At 33.6% G+C, this 23,246-nt stretch overlaps 1 protein-coding gene across 1 annotated transcript in view; it reads left to right on the top strand.

Moving 5' to 3' along the window:
* Window positions 1-23,246, top strand: part of PCDH15 (protocadherin related 15) — a 1,316,677-nt gene that overhangs the window by 1,073,759 nt on the left and 219,672 nt on the right. The window contains exon 19 of the mRNA XM_088791982.1: window positions 10,897-11,029. Coding sequence (XP_088648108.1) covers window positions 10,897-11,029 — 133 coding nt within the window. The remainder of the gene's footprint in view (window positions 1-10,896; window positions 11,030-23,246) is intronic.

The raw sequence follows: 23,246 nt of genomic DNA, 5'->3' as shown, positions 1-23,246 counted from the left end.
TGGTTATGTCTTTCTATATGAGTACTGGATAATTCTCTCAAAACTTTTCACAGCTATATAACATTCCTTCATATGTATGTAATATTGTTTAAGAAATCCACTGCTGATGGAATTTTAAATTTCAGTCTCTTTTTACTGACAATGAAGAAATAAATAACATTGTACGTGCATCATTTTCAATGTGTACGTTCCCAGAATTGAGACCAAAGGTTATATGCAGTTTTACATTTTAGAGATAACTTCCAAATTGCATTCTATGGGGCTTAAAACAATTTAAAGTTCCAACTGCCAAGTTAGGAATGATTAATTCTGCACAGTCTCCCTAGCTGTGTGTCATAATGTACATTTGGATATTTGCCAATCTGATAGGTAAAAAACAGCATCTATTTTTTATTCATTTGTTTAATCAGTGAGTTTGAGTATAATTGTTTCAGAGCTAATTTTATTACATTTTCTGTAAAATCTGTGTTCATGATCTTTACCCATATTTCCATTGATATTTTAAGTCCAGTTTACAATTATTCTGTTTCCTACTAGTGATTTTGTGTATTTATATTATATGTTTAAATTTTTGTTGCACTTGAGTATTACCCTAATACAGTAGGAGATATTGACTCAGAAAATTTTCACCACACAACATATTGCATAGGTCATTTTTTCACAATAATTTGAGATGTGACATTCATTGTATCATACATTTTCGTAGGTATTTATTTTTGATTCTGCACTTTCTCTTGTATTCCATTAGTTCACATATCTTTTCAAGAGCTAGCATCACACAATTTTAGTAGTTAAGGTTTTAAACTATGTTTTATGATATAGTAATGCTAACTTACCTCAATGCTTTTTTTGTTTGTTTGTTTTTTGTTTTTTTCCCTAGAAAACTTTCCTGGTTATTCTTTCTATAATTTATTTTGTATTTGACTCTCTATATAAGGTTCAGTGTTTTGTTTTTTTAAACTACATTTTTATTAGGAACACATCGAATTTATAAATTCATTACTTAGGATTAAATTGTGTAACTTTGATGTTGATGTCGTATCCAAGAATTTTCTGTCTTTACTTGTCCATGCTTTATTTTATATCCTTTAGTAGTTTTTGTTGTTGTTGTTGTTGTTGTTTATTCTTTATATGAGTCCTATTATTTTGTTGCTGTTGTTCTGTTTCTGTATCTTTTGTTGTTATTGTAAATAGAGTTATTTTTCGTGATTCTTCTCTCTGGTTAATATTTATATATGAAAACTATTTATCTCTTTATATTAATTTTAACCTTTCTTATTTATATTTTGTTGTGCCCAATTTATTCTATATCATCCAAGAATGTATTTTATAAATAGTGATAATTTTGTATTATTTTTTTCCATTTTTTATGCTTTTAATTACATTTGGTAGTTCTTTCAATAAAAATGCTTGCCTTGTTTTTAACTCAAGTGGTAATGCCTACCACAGTTCCCCATTATATCAGATCATCACTTAAAAATAAAAGGTATTTTATTAAGTTAAGAAAATACTTATTCCTATTTTACTGACTTTTGAAAATAAGAATGGTGGTTTAGTCAAGTCAAATAAATATCTTTGAGAAATTTTTATGAAGATGTTATACTCTTGTTATGATACCTCATAAAATAAATAATAAAAAAACACAAAGAAATACAAGAAAGAATTGACAAGTATGAATGAGTTGTAAACATCTTTAAAACCAACACATAAATCCAAATTTAGTTCTCTAAAAAAAAAAAAAAGGAAACATAATTAAATGGATAAACTACCAGCAAATCTAATCAAAAAGGGAGAAAGTACAATTTTATATAATAAATTCTAAGATGGAAATAATACAGAAACAGAATTTAAAAAAAGAATCATAAAATACAACTTTGCTTTAATATATGTACAGTTTTACAACAAGAATAGGATAGATAATTTTTTAAAAGATAAAATTTACCAAAAATTCCAAACATTAAGAAATATTAACATAACAATGGATAGAATAAATAAATAAAATGCTCAAAGAGTTACTACCGAAAACTACACAAGTGCCAGGCAATTCAACAGAAGAACTGTAAAAATAATCATTAATAGTGTATCATTTCTTTCTTTTATACCCTCTCCCAGAGTGGAGAAACGGGCAGTGTTTCCTCTGCAGCTCATCCACATGGGTTTTTTCTACACCCACCTCTTATCATCAATCGTGGAGATTTGGCACGTGGATCCCTAGTTTCTCATTGGTATTTCTAGACTATTCTTTCTCCTTCTGCTTAATACTCTCCCTTTTTAATCTCTTTTTTTCATTTATTTAACTTTTGTTTATTAGTTTCAAGTGCACAAAACAATTGACATCGCACACATCCATTACATTTCCACTGTCTCTATTCCTAATGCTGTACTCCGCTTGTAACTATATATGTGTATAAAATTGTAGTTGATATTCATTATTGTTCAGCTTCAGCTTCAGGTGTATAGTGAACTAATAAGAAACAGTCTCAGAGACATAGAGGAAAAACTGAGGGTTGCTAGATGGGAAGTGGGGTGGGGATAAGGTGGAAGGTGAGGGGATTAGAAAGCTCAGTCAGTAACCACAAGATTGCCAGGGGGATACGAAAGTCAATTTGGGGAATGTAATCAATAATGTTGTAAAGATTTTGTAGGGTATCCAATGGACACTTGTCTCTACAGGGAGACTACCTCAGGAATGATGTAGTTTTTAATCTTATAAGAATGTACCATCCATTACTCCCCCTTGTGACTGTCACCTTCAGATGACAGGTTTCTCTTCCATTATCGCCTCTTCTCTTATCTGGTCTTCTGCTCAGTACTGCTTCTTTTAGTCAACTAGAGTTATCAAACTAGTCTCTGCTCTGTCTTTGAGACTGGAAGCTACCTTCAAACCTTTGAAGTTGACTTTCGGCTCCTCTCAGCCTTTATAGGCTCCTCTCTCAGATGTCCCCCTGGCTTCATTTCCTCCAGGTCATTACTCAATCACCATTTTTCTCTGTGAGAACTTTTCTGACAGACTGTTTACAATTGCCAACAGCTTCTCAATACTTTTATAACACTTTCTCGGCAATATTTTTATCTACTGCACATATCGCCATGCAATATGCTATTATGTATTTTCATAAAGATTATGAAGTTTATTGTCAGCCTTGCCCCCGCTTCCCCCACCCCCCTCAGAGTGCTAGTTAAGTAGGACTTGAATCATTGTGGTTTGGTAGTCTCTTGTCCAGAAGCCCAAACAATCTCTGGAATGCCCTTAGGTTCTTAACAAACGTCTTTCTTCCCTCCCTAGGTTCTTAACAAACCTCTTTTTTTTTTTTTTAAATAAATAAAGTAGAATAAGGGACAGTATGATATAAAACACAAATATCTTTTTAAAGTTCCCAAAATGAGGAGGCAGATTTGAAATTGTTCTGCCTTCCCTCACAGTATAAATTAATTCTGTCTAATTTTGTCTCTAATAAGTCAGAAAAATAGGTGTCGATGCCAGCCAGTAAGATTTTCTATTCAGTCCAACAAACCGTTTATTATATAACTGCCATTTACCATGTCCTGGGAATACAAAGATAAACATAGTATCATCATATGCAAGCCCAATAAATAAATGAAGACATACATACATACATACATGCATACATACAGTGGAGTGTACAAAGTAGAAATATAAATAATTAATTTCAGTTTAGCATGATCAATTTGAGAATGAGGTAAATTCTCAGCTTTCAGGGGCATTGATGAGGACACTTGTCATAATGAGGGAGTGCTTAGAAGGCCTCCTAAACAAGATGAGTTTAGGAGAATTACTAGATGTTAATCAGGTGAAAAGAAAGCACATCACATTATTTACACAGCCTGAGTGGTCTGAAATCACTTGATGCTTATGGATAATTACAAGTCAGACAGTGTTACCAGTGCATAAACTGTGATTAACAGAGGGGCAAGAGAGTGAAGGACCATATCACAGAGAATTTGCTTTGTTAAGAAGTTTGGATTTATCTAGTAAAAGGAAACAATTTTGGGGAGAGCTTTAAATTAGAAAGTCATGTGAAATGACTTCAGTTTCAGGAACATCACTGATGTCCCTATAGAAGACAGAGGTGGGGACAACAAAACTCTAGGCAGAGAAATTAGGTAGGAGAGCCCCACTAGAAGAGTCCATGGGAAATCTTGCTGATGGCTGGAACTGGGCATTTTGGGAAGAATGGGGAGATGGAATTGTCAAAAACAAAATAAAACAAAAATCTCCCATGTCTTTAACTAAGATGACTGAGTGACGGTGATGTCAAGATGATGCTCATGATTTGGGTGAAGGGGATGATTTCTGTTTTGGACAGATGGTTGGACTTGGCCATAGTTTATATAAAAATAAAAACGTAAAAAAACAGATGTATAGGACTGAATGTGAGAAAATAGTTAAGCGCTGTTTCTTGTGGAGAAATATACAGAATACTTTTATAGAGAGAGTAATTACAGAATCTGAAATAAGAGTCAAAGTTTAAATGAATTTTAGTAATAAATTGATTCATGTGGAGTTAGTCTAAAGAGGAATCAAAGATGATTGATGGATTTAATTACCATACACTAAGGCCAGACACTATGCAAGCTAAATTATATCCATGATTTCTGATCTTAACAACATTGACTCTTGCTTAACTGTATTTGTTTTTGTAGACCAAAAATCTGAGTCCGAAAGAGACTATGTGCTCCTTTGCCCACCCTCTCACCTAGTCAGCAAACAAGTAGTAGAACCATGACTTGAACTCAGGACAGGTGGATTCAAAAACCTTCTCCTCAACTCTGTTTCATATCCATAACCTTTTGTAGTAATTATTCTGGAGAAAAACAAACAAACTACAATTACTCAATACTAATAATGCTAATTATAAGAATAAAGGCACCTGTTTTTATTATTTAAACTTCCATTATAGTCTTTTAATAGTCATTAATTTATTTTATGTTTTTATATTGAAAATAGTGCTGGGCTAAATAGATTTGATCTATTATATGTGCTTATATATTATGATCGATGTGTTTTTAACCACAGTATTTTTTTAATGAATGAGATTTTATAAGCCACTTCTTACTCAGTTCCTATTTGTAAGTCTTATCAATGATTTGTCTAGATAAGTCATTGTCTACAATAATCAGTATAATACAGTTGACTCTTGAACAAAGCTGGAGCAGGTGCTGATCTCCTGCCAGTGGGAAATCCATATATAACTACAGTTAGCTCTTCTCTTATGTGGATTCCCAACCATGGAGTTGATGCTGGAACAACTAAGACATGAAGTGTATGGGTCGATCAAACTGTGGTCAATTGAAGAAAAATAAAAATCTGCATATAAGTGGACCCACTCAGTTTAAACCTGTGTTATATAAGTGTCAACTGTAATAGGTTTTTACTTGAGCAAAATTGTATTCCACTCTGGGAAACAATGTGTCATCTTCAGAGTATGAAGATGCATGTCTTTTTCAGTGACACTAGGCATTTAGTTGACCTAACCTCAGTGTTTTCTTTATAGACAATGATTTGGGTACTAAAAAATCACCTTATAATGTTTAGTCAAATATCATGTGGGACCTACAGAGAATGAAATCTGTGTACTTCCAGCTCTACCTGCTTGGACAATATCAAGTTCCCTATAGGATAATGACATTTGCTGTGTTCTAGAGGAAAATTGGCCCTTCAAACTGAGTTGATCAATGAACTGAAGATGAAGGCTTTACTTTTAGTATTTCCTATGGAAGGAAGATTATGAACAAAAATGTATTGATTGTGATATAGTTTATAAATTGACCCAGTCAACAACAGTGACATGTAAACCTAATTAAATAAGAACATTTAAAAAATGACAATAACATCTTATTTTTAGATTGACTACTTCAATTCATAAACTTAAATAATATTAACTCTCAAAATAAGATCTATAAGAATTAAATTTATGTATTTGTTATTCTAATTGGGTAAACTGGCTTAATATTCAGAGAGTAAGAAGAGCAATAGTCTGTAGTGTTTTTGCTTGGGGTTTTTTATTTTAGCTTTTGATAAGCATAAGAGGACAAATAAAAACTATTTTTTTAAAATAATAAAATATTAAGGAATAGTACTTTCCTCTATTGGTGTATGTATGTTTCCTTATGCTTCGTTAATCGAATTAAATTAAGTACATATGTTTTTAATCTTAATATGAATAAAGTACTACTATTAAGTATTTCTGAAGACTAGGAGACTATAAGACCTTCCCTTTAACATATTTTAATAATATAAAATTATTAGATTAGGTTGGTGCAAAAGTAATTGCGATTTTTGCAATTATTTTTAACCTTTTAAACTGCAATTACTTTTGTACCAACCTAATAAAATGATTGATGCATGGCATGTTTGATTCCTGATCTTTTTCATTAAATCCATGGCTGTATTTAATTAACAGGAGAGTAAACCATTCATTTGCAAATAAAATTATTTTCCATTGCAAATATATATTCTTTAAATTAACTTCACATGATATATTTAACTCCAGTTAAAAAAAAAAAAAAATGATGGTGGTATTCACTTCAGCAAAAATTTGCTGAGTTCCCACAATACTTTGCCCTATGGTGAGGCTCTAGAAATAGAAGGCAAGATGAGATCTCTATCCTCAAAGCATTCATTTGGAGGTACAGGTAAATCTGAACATGCAAGAGTAGGGAATTACAAATGCAGGATAACTTGGATAGGAATGATAATGGTATATCCAAGAAGAGAACAGTAAAAACAAAAATACAGGGACATGATAAAGCATGGTGTGTTGGGGGAACTATGTATCACATGGCACATGTGAGCATATCATTACCCTTATTCAAATTTATCAACCAATCTCCATTGCTGTCCAGATAAAATTCAAATCAGTAAGTATAGTATATGAGTTCCTAAATGATCTGGCCCTTGCCCACCTCTCTAGTCTTAACTCCTACCATTGCCCTATTTACCTCCTTTTGTTTAGTCATACAAAACGTGCAGTTTACTTGTTCATTGTTCTGTGAATTTACACATATATTTTTCTCCTGTCTGTAATGTCCTATGGTTCTTACACCTAAGTGCATCTTGTATCTTAAAACTTTGTTCTTATAACTTCCACTGAGAAGTTTCTCTGACCTCCTATGTTGGTTTTAAATCTGAAATATGTGCTTCCTATGGATTCCAGTATGTACTTCCAAAATAGTAAAATAGAATCTGTGAACACTGAATTGAAAATATAGCTTTTCTAGCACAATAGTGGTAGGAGACAAAGCGAAAAAGAAGGTAATTTCTCTATCTTAAGTCTACTAGAGAAAGCAATATAAATACTCATAACCTTTATCTTAGAAACAAGGAAGAAATGTAAAGTTACAACTAAACACCTTGTAGCATATGTTGACATGTATAGGAGAACATTACAGTGTAACTTGTACATTCCTCTAAATGCCAGGGACAGTATCTCATTATATACTACTGATACTATTGTCACATCAGGGAAAAAAAAAAAATGACTTTTTTATGTTTTTAAATTGTACCATTTACAAAGTTTAAGTATCTTAATTCTATTTTCCCAACCTCTTCTTTACTGATATTTTATTTGGTCTTACAAAGCAAGTGCTGTGGATACAGTTTAATTCATGATGTAAATAATTATCTTGAGCCCAAGAGATGAAATAATTTATGATTTCCTGCAAGATAGCATCCTTCATTACAAACTGACGATGCTTTATACTCACATACATAAACACAGACATCAGATGAGTAAAAATTCTCTAATTTATTTCTCAAATTTGTTCTTGTGGAATGGGGAAGTGTGGGGCAGAAAGGGCAGGCAGATTTTGAATTCAGAAGCCTTGCCTTTAGTTTATTGGCTGTTGCTAAGTAACTTTATTACCTTGATTCAATCATTTTTCCCCTCATTTTTTAATCCTCTTTTGTAAAATGAAAGAGTTAAATTAGATGGGTTCTAGAATCTTTTAAAAATCGTTAGATTATCTGAGAAAATACATTACCTTTCTTATTCTACTTTGACCATAATTATCAAATGAGAAAGAGAAAAGCTTTAGGATTTTTATTTTTAGAAATATACATTTATCTTCATTACACTGGCTATATTATAAAAATAAAATTGTGTTATGTAGAAGCTCAGTTTTATGCATTTAACACTAGCTATAAAATGTAAATATAAAATGTTCACATAAAATATTATCTATTGACTATCCTGTTTTATTATGGCTCAACTGATGCTGTTGAGTTACTACTATTTATTGGAGCATTATTGATATCATTTTATTGTTAGTACTATTGATATTTGATTTTAGGAAAGCTAACTCTGACTCTATACTGACATCAGGGAGAAAAAAAAAGGAAATCGCATTTTAAAAGGCAATAACCCCCAAAACGTTGGTGCTTATCTACATACATTGTAGGGAAGTGCCAGGATATTTAAAACGAAAAATGCAAGACCTTGAAACATGATCTTTCTTGAGCAACACTAATATCTAAGTCCAAGTGGCAAACATATTAGCAATTCTAGCATTTGAATTATTGTGGAAACGAGGAGAGGAAGCAGAGAAGTAAAAGGGGATGAAGGAGATGATTATGTTGAACCACAGCTCTTTGTCTTCTGCTTTGGGGATCTAAGGTCCTTTCTGTTTGGTATTTTAAAGTTTTCTTTTCTGTTGCAAATATGCATGCCTTATCTGAGTTAGAGGTCTTCATTGTAGAATTGTGAATGTTTACAGTATATCCCTCTGATGGGAAAAATAGTCAAAGAGGGGAGGAATTAAGGAAATACATGAAGCATAGTGAGTTTAGTGTGAAAGATTCTTTCACAAGTGGAAAGAGACTCATATTCCAGTGAAGATTCTTGTAACGTATTCCAGACCAGGAAGCTGAAGCTTTAAAGACTATCAAACGCAAAAAGGGCCTAACTTTTTGAAAGTAAATTTTGAATTTGGAGTACAGGTGTCTTCTAGGTTTAAAACAAAACAACAACAACAAAAACAAACAAAAATCCGCTAATCAACGAGGGTATCTTTTGCCTCCATGGTTATTAAGGGGAGCTTTAGGTCAGTTTGTAGAGAAATATCTTGGGCTACTAACTTAAAAAGCAGGTGAGTATACAAGTTATAGCTTCTGTGGTAGTAGTCTTCAAAATTGAGTGTGTGTAAGTAGAGCCTTGTATATCTATGGAAAATAGAGATTCGTATGTCCTACACCAAAAGATTTTCATTCAAAGTCCAAACCCTAAGACCATTACACTCCACCCTGGGGAAGAGAGAGGGAATACCATGCCTTACAGGCAATATCAATAATAACTGATAAACAGATTTTTATGTGTGTGTACATGTACACATATAAACACACACATGTAAGTGTGCACACATGTATGTGTGTGTATATATATATATATATATATATATATATATATATATATTAGAGAGAGAGAGAGAGAGAGAGTCTTATTTAAGCCTTATGCTAGCCTTATGAATTACTATTCTCATTTTAAAGGCTCACTTGTTAAAAAAAATATTTATTTTGAAAAGAAAAGAAATTAGACTTTGATTAACTTTATTATCAAATTTTAATAATAAAATGATATAAAATCAGAGACAAGAACTAATACAGTTATTTTAACTGAATGTTAAAATCTAAGAGATTTTAATTTAAAATATTACTTTGGAACAATATTGTGATAAATATGTATACATTTTTTGAAAGTCACTGCATCTTTTCAGCAGGGCTTCATGTTCTGTAAAAATCTAGTCTACTGAGGACATGTTTACACAAAATTTGGATCTAGGTATAAGATGATAAGCTAAAAAAATACTGTTTCTTAAACGCCATTCAAAAATTAGACTATTTTAGTATAATGAACTCAGAAAAATGTTTTTGGTGACTATGTCTCTTAATTGAAGCACTTAATAAAAAGTGCTTTGAGCTATTTTAAGAAAATTCTAGCCCACAAATAGAAATGATAACAAATGTGTTTTGAATAAAAAGTCATGATTTCTTTAAAATAAGGTTAAAGCATACATCTTAGGCAGTGGTATTTTTCTTCAAGATAGAAGACTAACTTTGTAAATTGCCAGGTCTCATGAACACATTTTAGCCATTGTTTCTTCTATACAAACCTTGGACACAATGCTTCTTTAGCTTTTGTTGTGTAAAGAAATTTCAGTGTTGAAAGATATAAAGGGTTGATTATGTCAATTTAAATATTTTTGTTCTTATAATAATAGACTATCCTTCAAAAAATTTCCTGTCAATGTAAGGTTTTATTAAATCTAATTATTAGCTAGCCATAGTATACTCTTTAAAGATTTAAAATACATTGAGTTTTGTTACACAACTATTTGTTACAACTATTTTACACAACAGTAACTTTAAGAATTCTGACCCTCGATATGCATTTACATTAAGCCATTGATGTCAGCAGCAGAATGAATAAAACAGAGCCTATATTTTTGTTCTCTGTGTTATTTTAATCAATACTTTCTTTGCTAGTTTAATAGAAAGACAGCCCCAAGGACAGCTCATATTACCCGATATTTACAGAATGATTTTGGCGTTAGAGAGATATTAAAAAGTAAAGTCAGAAGTCAAGGCAAGTTAATTTATTAGCTTCATTCGGAACTATTTCTTTTTAAGTCACACTATTAATGTAACGAGGAACAATCAGTCCCTAAGGCATTTCCTTTCCATTTATTAAGATACTTTCATAGAAACATTGTATTTTAGTGATTACTTATTTTTTCGTGTCCTTTTATTCTGAAATATTTATTTTCTATAAAAATTCAAAATGTTCTCTCCTATCAACCCAACAGCAGGATACTGAATGCAGTCTGTCATCAAATGTGATATAGATTTTTACCCATCTTGTTGTCTTCTGTTCTCTGCAGGCACTCCATCTGCACTGTGTACATTGAAGTGCTTCCTCCAAATAATCAAAGCCCGCCCCGCTTCCCACAGATGATGTACAATCTTGAAGTCAGTGAAGCCATGAGAGTTGGTGCTGTTTTATTAAATCTACAGGTATGCTCCTTTGTGTGTGTGTGTGTGTGTGTGTGTGTGTGAAGTTCTATAGACACAACCTTGAAGACTAAAGCGTTTATCTCTGTGCATGAGGGGAAGAACTCACACATCTGCTTACACTCTAGTGAATGAAAATTCCATCTGGAAAGGAAAGCAGAGGTAATATGGATAGAGGGTTTCCACAGCTAATCTATTCTATTGATTGCCACAATGGAAGAATTTATGTTAGCTGGCAGGGATTAGCTGCAATCATTACAAGCGAGAATGAAGGGAGCAGACACATGCACTTGAATATTTTCTACTTTGCATCCAAAGAGTCTGCAGCTGACTATTATTTTCTGTCTTGGATTCTTCTGCCCTAGCAGGATTTTATTTTTGCCGCAATGTTGTAGAGAGAAAATAACTTTAGGTTCATAGGCTGATGGTAAGCATTCTAACTCTGAAGCACACAATTTCATTCTGTGGCCATTGGCAAATCTTGTAATTGCTGTGCCTTGGTGTATTCATTTAGATGGAGGGGGTAGGTTTGGCTGATATTTTCATTTGCAGCTTCAGATTCATGGGCGTATGAGTTACTGGCACGACAGTAGCTTAGTTTTCATTATTTATATATTCCTGACTTAAAGCATATTTGGCCAGGGAAGGCTGTATCCTCAATTGAATCAACAGCTTTAAGTTGATAACTGTCACTCGCTGTAAAAATTGTGAGGACTATACCATGAAATAGGATTTTACCAATGCATGTTCAGAAGACAGAGAATTGATCTTCCTCTGGTGTTAGATAGGAACGACAAGAATTTCTGATATGAAAACTCAGGAAGCTGGCTGTGAAGCTTAGGAGAGATTTTAATAGAATGGCTTAGGAAAATCCCAGCATCAATCTTTACTATCAAGTGAGGTCACATAAGGCCTCACATCGTATTCAAATCCCATTTGAGTATCCTCTCACTCAAACCGTGATGATGTAAAAGTGAAGATAAAATGTTTGTACTGGAAAAGATGTAAAAATAATGAAACACAGTAACCTCATTGTCCAGATGTGGAAAGTGAACTCCATAGAAAGTAAATGAGGCCTAAGATCAGTTAATTAAATCCTCACTATTTCCAAAACAAGACACATTCCATCATATCCCACCTATTATCTGAGGCTGTAAAAAGTTTGGTTGGCATTACCAGATATGTCTCTGTGCCTCTGCTCCAGTATCTATTTTGTCTTTTCTCCAAGGAATTCGAGAGAATTTACTATTAAACATATGGGAACAAAATTACATGAAAGTAGACTTATTAGCAATAAGGAAATCTAGGGGTTTTTAACAGACAAAATGAAAGAAAGAAAAAAATATGACAGTTTCTTTAGAAGGGAGAAAACAGCAAGTTAAATCATTCAAATGATAAAATGTGGACAACCAAACATTAACACAAGTATATTTAATGGGATAATAAAATTATTTTATTTACAATTATGGGGATTTATTTACTTAAACAAGAAAAGAAAAACAAATATTAGATTTGTTAAAATCAGGCCAAGAAATTTTAAATGTTTTACATTTAAATGTTCCTCAAAAATTTGTCTTTATATAATTTACCTTTTTATGAGGTAAGCCCTAATTTTACTTGTAAGATGATTCAGGTTTTTTGTGTGTTTTTTTCCCCATACATCCCAGAGAGATCTTGGGATCATATTATAGGAGAATAACTTTACCTGAGAGTTAACGATGAAAAGGGGTTGGCCTTTTTCCTATTTCAAATTTCTCTAGTACAAAAGCTGAGAAAAATACTTAAAATGGCATTTCTATTCACTGTTTGTGCTTCTGATAGAAGCAAAAGAAAGGGTGCCAACTGTGGTGGAAGTCTCTATTAGAAAGAACTAGGGTTATGCCATTAAGGCATTTTTTCATGGGTCACCAGCTATCCACTTTGCTTATGATCAACTGAGATTAAATTTAAACCAGTGACCTAAAACTGAAAAAGCTTCCATTAAATTACTCTTCCAAAGACTTGTAATAACTGAATGCATTAGAGGTACTTCTAGCTGCATCCTAGTCTTTTTCACACACAGCACTGCCCACTGCTGACTCACTGGCTCAATTTAGAAAGACAGAATTTGTGGGGAGATATATCTTCTGAAGATAACAGCCAACTTCAAAATAATCAGTTTTGACTGATCAAAGTGGTTTCTTTTCAGACAACAATCCTTGTGTCTCCCTTTTCCTTCCTCTTTTAAGATTGTTTGTTTGTTTGTTTGTTTTTTCATTCCATCTAAAAGTTGTTGCAGAGGTGTAATCTTCCTCAGTTAGTAAGGCTGTTTTGCCTGGCTGCTGTGTTGAGGATGTTCAGGAGAGGAAAACGGTGCCCAGCTCTCCTTTTTCAAATGTCTTATGCTGAATAGTGTTAGAAACGGATGTTTGGTTTTGTTTTTTTCCCAAGTTGGTCAGATTTTGCGCTAGAGCATAATTCTATATCATTCTGACCTGCCAGTGAAACCTGTTAGAACTGTGTGCTGAAACCGGATTGTGCACTGGAATCAAGAGAGCCAGTTGTGTGCATCAGTCCTAAGCTCCATGTTCATCATGTCATATTTTTAGTTTCACATCAGCCATAGTGGGTGTATTTATATGACTGAAATTGGCAAATGCAACAAATTATTATGCCCTACTCCAGAACTGGTTAGTAAACTTTTACCAGACCTGAATATGTACCCAATTTCCTCAAAGATTTAAATCATTACAATGAGTTATCTTCAACCAACAGCTCCTTCCATCTTTGCCCCTCTGAAATTTTGATCTACTTTCATCACTCTAAAGATGAGCCAATGCCACAAAATGGGACTATGCATTTTACTTAGATATGTCTCAGCTTTCTGTTGTCCTCACAAGAACATCATTGTCTTTCAAATTACACTTGTAAATGGATCACATTCCCACTGATGTTTGTCCCATCCCTATCACCATTAGCATAATCCTCCTTTCTTATACATTAAGGCTTGTATCATCACCATCATCCTCATCCCCATATAATAATATTATCTAACACTTAAGTGAGACTTAATAAGTCAGGCACTGTTAAAGCTCCTTACTTATTGTATCAGTAAGGATAGCTAGGTTACACATAGTGGAATTCAAAATTTCAATGAGCTATAGCTGAAATGTTTATTTCTTGCTCACACTGTATGTCCCTTGTGGATCAGTTCCACCTCTCTTCTTCATTTCACTCCACTTCAGAATGATGGAGCAGCCTCTGTCTGGGACAGTGTTGTTCTTCTGACACAGTGAAAAGCGAGGTACAAGAAACCATAAACTGGCTCTCTAAGTTTCTCCCAGAAGTAACATGTGACCCTTCTGTCCTACTTCACATTTTAGCAAAAAACAAACAGTGTTTGGTAGTCCAGGGTTTTTCTCAGTCCAAGACTAAGAGGAGAAAAGCCAAAATAAATTCTCGCAAATAGGGGAGATTGACATCCAGTTCTCAATTGAATGGCTGCTTACACTTGAGTCAGGACAACTACAACAGGGAAATGAGCATTGGAAAGAGTTTCATGGTAGACTAGGCAGTCAGCATGAGGGTGTGAACCGCTCCCTTGAAGACTTTGTCCAATGTTGCAGATAACATGGATCCGGCTTGGGTAATAGAGCTTAGAGTTGAGGCTTCTAAGTGTAAATAAAAATTAAGAGGACTGCATTATGTAGAGAAGAGAAGAATGTACATCAGATATATGTACTAGGCATATATCTAAGGATTCGGTAGAAGGCATATCATAATTTCACAAGGTATCACCAATTCCTAGGATTGGTTCTTGAGATCAAGCCCTTTAACAATGGCGTTTGTTGGTGCCAGTCTTCTTGCATATTAATCCTGGCTTAACACTGATACAGGCAATTATTATTATTGTTTTTCTGATTAGTTTGTTTGTTTATTCTATTTGTTGGATTCCACATATAAGTGAGATCATATGGTATTTGTCTTTCTCTGTCTGACTTATTTCACTTAGCATAGTGTTCTCTAGGTCCATCCATATTGTTGCAAATGGTAAGATTTCATTCTTCTTTAGGGCCAAGTAATACTCCATTCTATAAATGTTTATTTTAAGAAATATAATTTTCCATATCCATCCTCTCTATTCCAGCATCACAGGGGAAATGAAAGGAAGAAAGATGAATATGAGTGAGAAGATCATATTCACCTCACTCTAAGTCCTAAAAACAAAATTAGCTTTAAAATAGAGAGGGCTGTATCACACTAATAAATATGAGAGAGTTATATGAAATAAGAGTCATAGATTTAATACCAGGGGTGCCAAAAAAATGTATAGAAGTGGACACTTTGGTCAGTGTTGCTCAAGCAGTAGTTCGCTGTAATCAGAAGTGTCTAGACACTGATGGTAACCACTTTGAGCACCTCTTGTAATTGCAGAAGTCAAACGTGACTTGTATTCATCTTTTATTATTGGTATATATTGAGTATTATGATTTTAATAGTTTTTTTTCTTTTTAAAATGCGTATGCGTTTTATGGCACCCTCTGTGTGTGTGTGTGTGTGTGTGTGTGTGTGTGTGTGTGTGTGCATTGATCGATAGATGATAGATAGATAGATAGATAGATAGATAGATAGATAGATAGATAAATAGATAGATAGATTTAAATCTACAGGTATGCAATATATCCATAGATTTAAATATATAGATTTATTAATGCATTGATGAAGTCAGCTAAGCACCACACCAGAAATGGAGGTGACCAACAATACAGCCTGGTAGCAGCCTGAAAGTAATAAAACCATTTATTTTATGTTCCAGGATTTAAGACTCTTTATTCAAACTGGCTATAGAGTAATGCAGGTCTGAACTTTTGTACTTATAATAAAATCAGAGAGTAAGAATATATTTAGGAAATTTCATAGAGGCGCAGATCTGTATTGTTTGGAATTTAAAACCATCAAGGCTGGCCTTGCCTAATTCCATTCTGAGATTCTTAATTGTGATACTTTTCTTCATTAGATAAAGTGCATCATTTTCAAGTCCTTGACATTGTTTCTAAGATGGCTTATTCAAGGTTGAACACTTAGATTCTTTCATTCTACTACAGATAGTCAAAATATCCAGCTATCAGAAGTAAACTTCTGTCTAACTGTAAAAAAAACAAATCTTAGTTATGAACAAGTTTTTAATAATGACCTATGCCACTATTGCCGGTAATATGTCAAAGGAAAGTTCAACCATGCTTTATAAAATGGATAACAAACACATGAATGGGAACAGAATAAAGGTATGGCCCTCCTTGCCCAGACTGTTCCTTTGTGGGGGATCCAAGATTGGGATTTGGGGGAAAGCAAGTACAGACAATTGTTCCTTGATTTAAAATGTCTTTCCCCTTGCTCTCTATTTTATTGACACTTGGACTTATTTCTGAAAATGGGTGGTAATGGAAACAATAATTTACTTCAAGTAATGTCAGTGTTGATGTTTTTAACAAGTTAAGAATGGGTATACTAGTATAGCACAGGTTGACAAACTATAGCCATGAGCAAAGTGGTCTGTTTGTATGACTAATGAAGAATAGTTTTCACATTTTTAAAGGGTTGTTCAACAAATAAAAATGAAATAAACAAATAATAATGTGAAGATACCATAAGTAGCGCCACACAGCCTAAATGTTTACTGATTATATATATATATATATATATATATATATATATGGTATAGAATTATAATATATAAAACCACTGCAGCTTGAGGACCATTCAAAAACAAGCCAATAAAGATTTTATAGGGTATTTGATGGACACTTGTCTTATTAGGGAGATCACTTCATGGATGGTGTAGGTGTCTGACCACTGCAGTACACACCTGAAGCTGAAGCTGAATAACAATGAATGTCAACTACAATTTTATATATATATATATATATATATATATATATATATATATATATATATATATAGTCACATGATGTAGAGTACAGTATAAGGAATACAGTCAGTGGAACTGCAACAGCTATATACGATGTCAGAGGGATAGTTGATTGGGAGCGGGGTATCACTTTGTGAGGGGTATAAATGTCTAACTATTACATTGTTTTGCATACCTGAAATTAATAATTAAAAAAAAACCTACCAAATACCCCTTATATTTAAATAATGTATGGTCCCTCTAAAAGAGAAAGATGTAAAACATATTTAAGTTTTAGCATTAATTTAAGTATATTCAATTCAATTAAAGGATCCTTTGTTTAAACTGTGTCAAATGCTCTGTTATCAGAGGTGGATCTTATGTCAGCTAGTTAAAAATAGAATCAAAATTAGTTATCACGGTATCTTGTGTGTATGTAAATATTTGGGTCAGTAGTTATTTGTCAATAAATATTTGTTAAATAAAATAATGCGGTTTAATTTATCCTCTGGTATATACCAGAAAGCAGAATTTTAAGAGCTTGAGAAGCAGGAGGGAGATCATTGTCTTTTGGGTATAGGGAAGCAGCGATTAAAAGAGATAATGTGGAAGTTGCAGAGTTCAGTGGCTGAAATGAAAAGTGCTTAACTTATGGTAGATATTGTTATTCCTATTCTCCATGAAGAACATTACTGTTCTTGTTTTTCTGATAATTCATATTAACATTTGGGATCTTAAAAGTAAACAGGAGTATTAGGCATTTAGAATAAAGAGTAGGAAAGCAGAATGTCAAAGAATATGGAAGAACGGATACTTTTCAAAGAAATTTACATATCTCTCATAATAAGTGACCTTGAACATCTTTTCACATGTCTATTGGCCACTTATATGTCCTCTTTGAAGAAATGCCTATTTAGGACCTCTGCCTATTTTTTTTTTTTGTTTTTAATTGGAGTGTTTGTGTGTGAGTGTGTGTGTGTGTGTGTGTGTGTGTGTATGTATGTATGTGTGTGTGCGTTGAGTTGTATGAGTTCATTATAAATTGTAGATATCATTCGCAAATATCTTCTCCCATTCAGTAGGATATCTTTTTGTTTTGTTAATGGTTACTTTGTTATGAAAAAACTTTTTAGTTTGATGTAGTCCCATTTACCCATTTTATGATTTTACTAGCTCTTGCATTGCGCATGAATAATCACTTGCAATTTAGAGAATCAAGTGACACTTTGGAAGCTCAAGAAGTATGTGGCTAAGAAATCAATATTCACAATAATAGCATCAGCATCTAATTCTAAATGAGTACTAATATAAACAAGAATGACGCTAAGCACTTTGAAGCTCCCTTCTCTTTTATACTGTCAACCAAGCAGAGAAGCAACTTTTCTAATGTCAAATAGAACCCTGTTGCAGAGTGGGAATTCTAAATCAAGCCATATGACCCTAGAGTCTATGTGCTAACCATTGTTCCATTCTAGCATTCTTACAGACTGAAGTGTCCTCAGTCCCCCCAGCTTTGCTCAAACTTGCAAACAGTTCCTTCAATAGCAGAGTAGCTCTGCCCACAAAGCTACTCATTCTTTTATTTCTAAGATCCGCTTGATAAGCCTTGATTTTATTTTCTTGTGATTGCTTCTTGATACTTCACAAAAGTGAAGAAAAAATATTGTACAGATAATGACCATTGACAGTGGGAAAACTTAATTTAGCCACTGCTTTAAACTTCTGATTCCACCTATCAATGAACTGATTGGTTCTGGCAATATGAACCTCTTTTCTTTTCCTTTAAACTGCAATAGCAGGTAAAGCAGCTCAGACAAGTACAGCAAGAGAAAAGAGAAAATGGTGAGAAGCAGAACAAATAGTTGAATGTTACCACTTCTTACCTGAGGGGGAAAAAACAAAAACCAAAACACATGCATTCTCCTAGTGAACTACTTGAGTATATCAGAGGGTGCTTTGGTCAACCTGCAACATGCATTTTCTTTTCTTCGTGATCCATTGTTCTCAAAAAGCTGTAAAATTTAAACTATATGCTTCAAAATATATTTTTTTTAATCCTGAGTAAAAATGCCTGTTGCCTTGATCTCACTAGATTTAATCCATTTCCAGAACAGTTTGAATGAAATACAAGTCATCATATAGCCTGCCCTTCTGCATTACAGATTTTGTCGTAGGTACTCATTTGTTTTTCTGACATATTTCAAATATTTAAAAAGGCTTGGAAGCCATTTTCTTTCTTTCTTTCTTTCTTTCTTTCTTTCTTTCTTTCTTTCTTTCTTTCTTTCTTTCTTTCTTTCTTTCTTCTTTCTGTCTTTCTTTCTTGATGAATAAAGTTCAATATATATATATATATATATATATATAGTGTATTGGGTGTGTCAAAAAATGTATACAAGTGGACACTTTGGTCATCGTTGCTCAAGCAGTAGTTCGCCATAATCAAAAGTGCCTGAATGCTGATGGTAACCACTTTGAGCACCTCTTGTAATTGCAGAAGTCAAACATGACTTGTATTCATCTTTTGTTATTGGTATATATTGAGTATTACAATTTCAATACAGTTTTTTTTTTTGCCTTTCTTAAAATGTGTATACATTTTATTATATATAGAGGGTATCAAAAATATGTATACACATTTTAAGAAAGGAAAAAACTGTATTAAAATTGTAATACTCAATATATATCAATAACAAAAGATGAATAGTAGTAACATTTGATTTCTGCAATTACAAAAGATGTACATATATATATACATATATGTGTGTGTATATATATATACATACATATACATATATATATATATATATATATATTTATATATATATAATTTACCCCTGATGACGATAACAGGATTCTATGATTTATGAAAGGGTCACAGCTTGTGCAGGTACAGTGTACATGAATCATAAGACTTGTGCCATATAATTTGCAGTGTCATTTATAGTATAGGGATCACTTTGGATGTATTACTTGGAGTTTTGCCCTTCTGCCACTAAAGAAGCTTTTCTTTGAGCATTCAGATTCTTTAGTGTGTTACTGCATAGATTAACAATGCAGATTGTACTAAAAGATAATTTTCCCTTTAATTTTATATGACTTACCATATTTAGTAGGTTATTACCCTGATTTTGATAAGTGTAAGAAATGAAAGTCATTCATTTTTCTCTTCACTTTCAGTTCATGTAGTGGAAAACATATTTTCTCATCGTGCACTAGATTTCAGGTGGCTCTTTCATCATTCCCATTATCTCAAAAGAATAGTATCACAGTGAGTGTACATAAGAAAGTTGAAATACATTGAACACTGGTATCGGTTTTCTGGTTCCAAAATATAATTTACATTTTGTCTGGAGGATAGATAGATATATATAGAGAGAGACAGATACATATAGAGATATTTGAGAGACAGCAAGAGAGGGAGGGAGGGAGGGAGGGAGAGAGAGAGAGAGAGAGAGAGAGAGAGAGAGAGAGAGAGAGAGAGAGAGAGAGAGAGAAAGGTTTTACAATGCCAAGCATCTGCTTATTGGAAAAATTAAATCCATTTTGTAGTGTGAATTTTTCCTCCTTTATAGCAGATGTCCTCTTATGTATATTTCCAAATAAAAATGTTTGGTACCCTTGACACTAATGGATGCATATTACATAGGGATGTTTTTTCATGTCTAGGGATGTAGTGCTGTCAAAAGCGAGGAGAATGTATTTTTCTGTATTTTGTATTCATATATGTATCTTCCTCTTCCCAAAGTATGACATAGCCCCATGTATTCTTCCAATGCGCTCATATGCTTATGCCAGAGAAGCGTGAGGGAGGTTAGGGAAAGGAGAACCCTAAGTCTGATACATTTAAATCGGATATCTCCTAAGACATTTTGTCTTTGCTCCTTCCTTCCCTAAGAAGGAAACAAACATGATTTTAAAAATGTTAGATTTTTCCCCAGAAGAGTTGCAGGCTGTGACTTAAATGCACGTTTTTAATGGGATTAGACTTCACTTCTGTCTCTGATTCACGTAGTCTTTAACATGAAGTAGGGCATATAGGAAATAGGTGAAAATGACCTTACTTTTCACTCAGAAAGGATTGGTAGCATAGAAAACTTGATATGGTGCAAGAAATAAAGCCATATTCTCAAGTTATTTTAAATAATTAAGGACCTGAAATTAATTGACAAGATGAAACAGTCTCTTCTGATATCACTGAGCATAAAGCAGAAGTGGTGTGGCTGGTTGGACAGGTGGACACAGATAATGATTTGTGGTTGTGTTTATCCTAGAGGCAGAAATTAACTGGCAAGACAATAGCTTTATTATGGCACCTCTCCCTTTGCATATTTTCATCAAACACTTGGATGAAAACTTTTATAGCCTTCCATCCCCTCATCTACCAACCTCTTTACTCCTGTATTCATGTTTTGTTTTTAATTCTGTGATTAAAAGTTAACATCCCTTGTTCCTATGTAAACCATTCCCTCCACTTGCGTAGTAGATCAGTGCTTTTCAAGTCTTTGTAACGCAGCATGCACTTAAAGGAATTACTGGAAAAATGAAATATAAATAACAAAGAATACAAGCCCCCACCTTTTTTTTTTACTATTAGATTCAACAGATATAACGTCACCCTGTCGAAATACCTTAAAATTTTCTAAACTATTCAACTTTACTCTAGAGAAATTTACTCTAAATTTCTTATATCATCATGATTGATGATAACCACTTTGCAGAATGACACTGCTTCATGTACCACACTGAGTAGCACTCAGGACTGCTGCATACTTTGCAAGGCCCAGTGCAACGTTTAAGCTTGGGTCCTTTGCACCAATCCTGATGGAACACTACTGGATCCTGTCAACTCTGGACTGCTCACACACATTGCTCCAGAATCTCCATTTTACCGTTCTGCATCATGAACTTTCTTGTTCTATCTGTTCATTGCCATCAGCATGAAAATCAGTTGTGATAGCTCTCAATTAAAATACAAAGCCACAACAACAAAACTTGCCCTTGATTCCATAAACCACTCTAGCTACTTACCCATTTCTGTGACTCTCTTCATTGTGGAAACTACTCAGATAAATGTTGTCCATACTTTCCTCGAAAAAGTCTTGGTCATTTTGCCTCCCATTCTCTCTTGACCTCATTACCAGCATTTCAGTCACATCAATCTATGGATATGGCTCTTTTTGTGATCCCAGTGCCCATTCCATTGCCAAGTCCATTCCTGATTTTACTGTCTGTCAGTAAGATGTGATAGAATTGATAATTCCTTCCTTAATTAAAAACTCATTTAGTTGACTTCCAGAATACCGCATTCTCCTGGGATTTTTCTTTTTTTTCCTATCCTCTCTGGCTGTTCTATCTCAGTCTATTTTGATGGTCCTTCTTCATTCCCCTGACTCCTAAAAGTAGAAATGTCCAAAGGCTTAAGCTTCTAATCTTATTTTCCTATTTGCATTCGCTCCTAAGATTATTTCATGTGGTTTAATGGGTTCAAATTTTTATATGCTCACAACTTCTAATTAGTATCTTCAGTTTAGCTCACTGCCCTAAAACTCTAGCCCCATGTCCAACTGTCAGATCAATATTTACTTTTTGGATATTAAGTAATCATCTGTATTATGCTGAGTTCCAGAAAAGCAACTTTGGAATAAAAATTCAGTTGCAGGATGTTTATTAGGAAGTGTTTTTGGAATCAACTTTTGTGGAAAGGAGAAGAAGGAAGCAGCATTAGGTTTAGGGAGAAATTGAGCTTCAGTGCATTCCCAATAAAGGCTTCAGTTGACCTCCTGGAAAGGTCTAGGGCTGAGTTAGCCCTTTAGAGTGGGAAGGTTGGTAGAAGAAGGTAGGCCATTTATATACCTGTATTGATAAGTCTGATGACTATTGCCTCAGAAAGCAGTTTGAACTTGGCAAGGTAGCTCTCTTTAGATGAGGCTATAGGACAGAAAGCTAAAGCCTCTCAGCAGGTAACATTTCCAACATATAGGGGAATAATTTATTTGTTCTGTGAAGGGGGATTTGGGAGGCATATCATAATATTCTAACAGCATCCCAAAATTAATGTATCCCATACTCAAAACCCTGGTCCTTACTTTCTTCCACACTCCCCCCAAAGAAAATAAACAAACAAAATAAACAAAATACTGGTCCTTCTTTATTTTTCCATATTCAGTACGTTATGACCTGAATTATTCCAATTCCCAGCCCAAGAAGCTTCAAGCTCTGAACTTTCTCTTTATTGATAGCCCCTTCTCTTTTCCAATCAATCCACAAATCTAGTTGGTCCCAAAACATCTCCGGAATTTTACCATTTCTCACAACTCCCACTGATCCTACCCA

Source organism: Rhinolophus sinicus, chromosome 15 (assembly GCF_057876585.1).
Source record: "Rhinolophus sinicus isolate RSI-liver-muscle chromosome 15, RSI-T2T, whole genome shotgun sequence".
Lineage (NCBI taxonomy): Eukaryota > Metazoa > Chordata > Mammalia > Chiroptera > Rhinolophidae > Rhinolophus > Rhinolophus sinicus.
The sequence above is the reverse complement of the archived record's forward strand: the minus strand, read 5'-3'. Positions and strand labels throughout refer to the sequence as shown.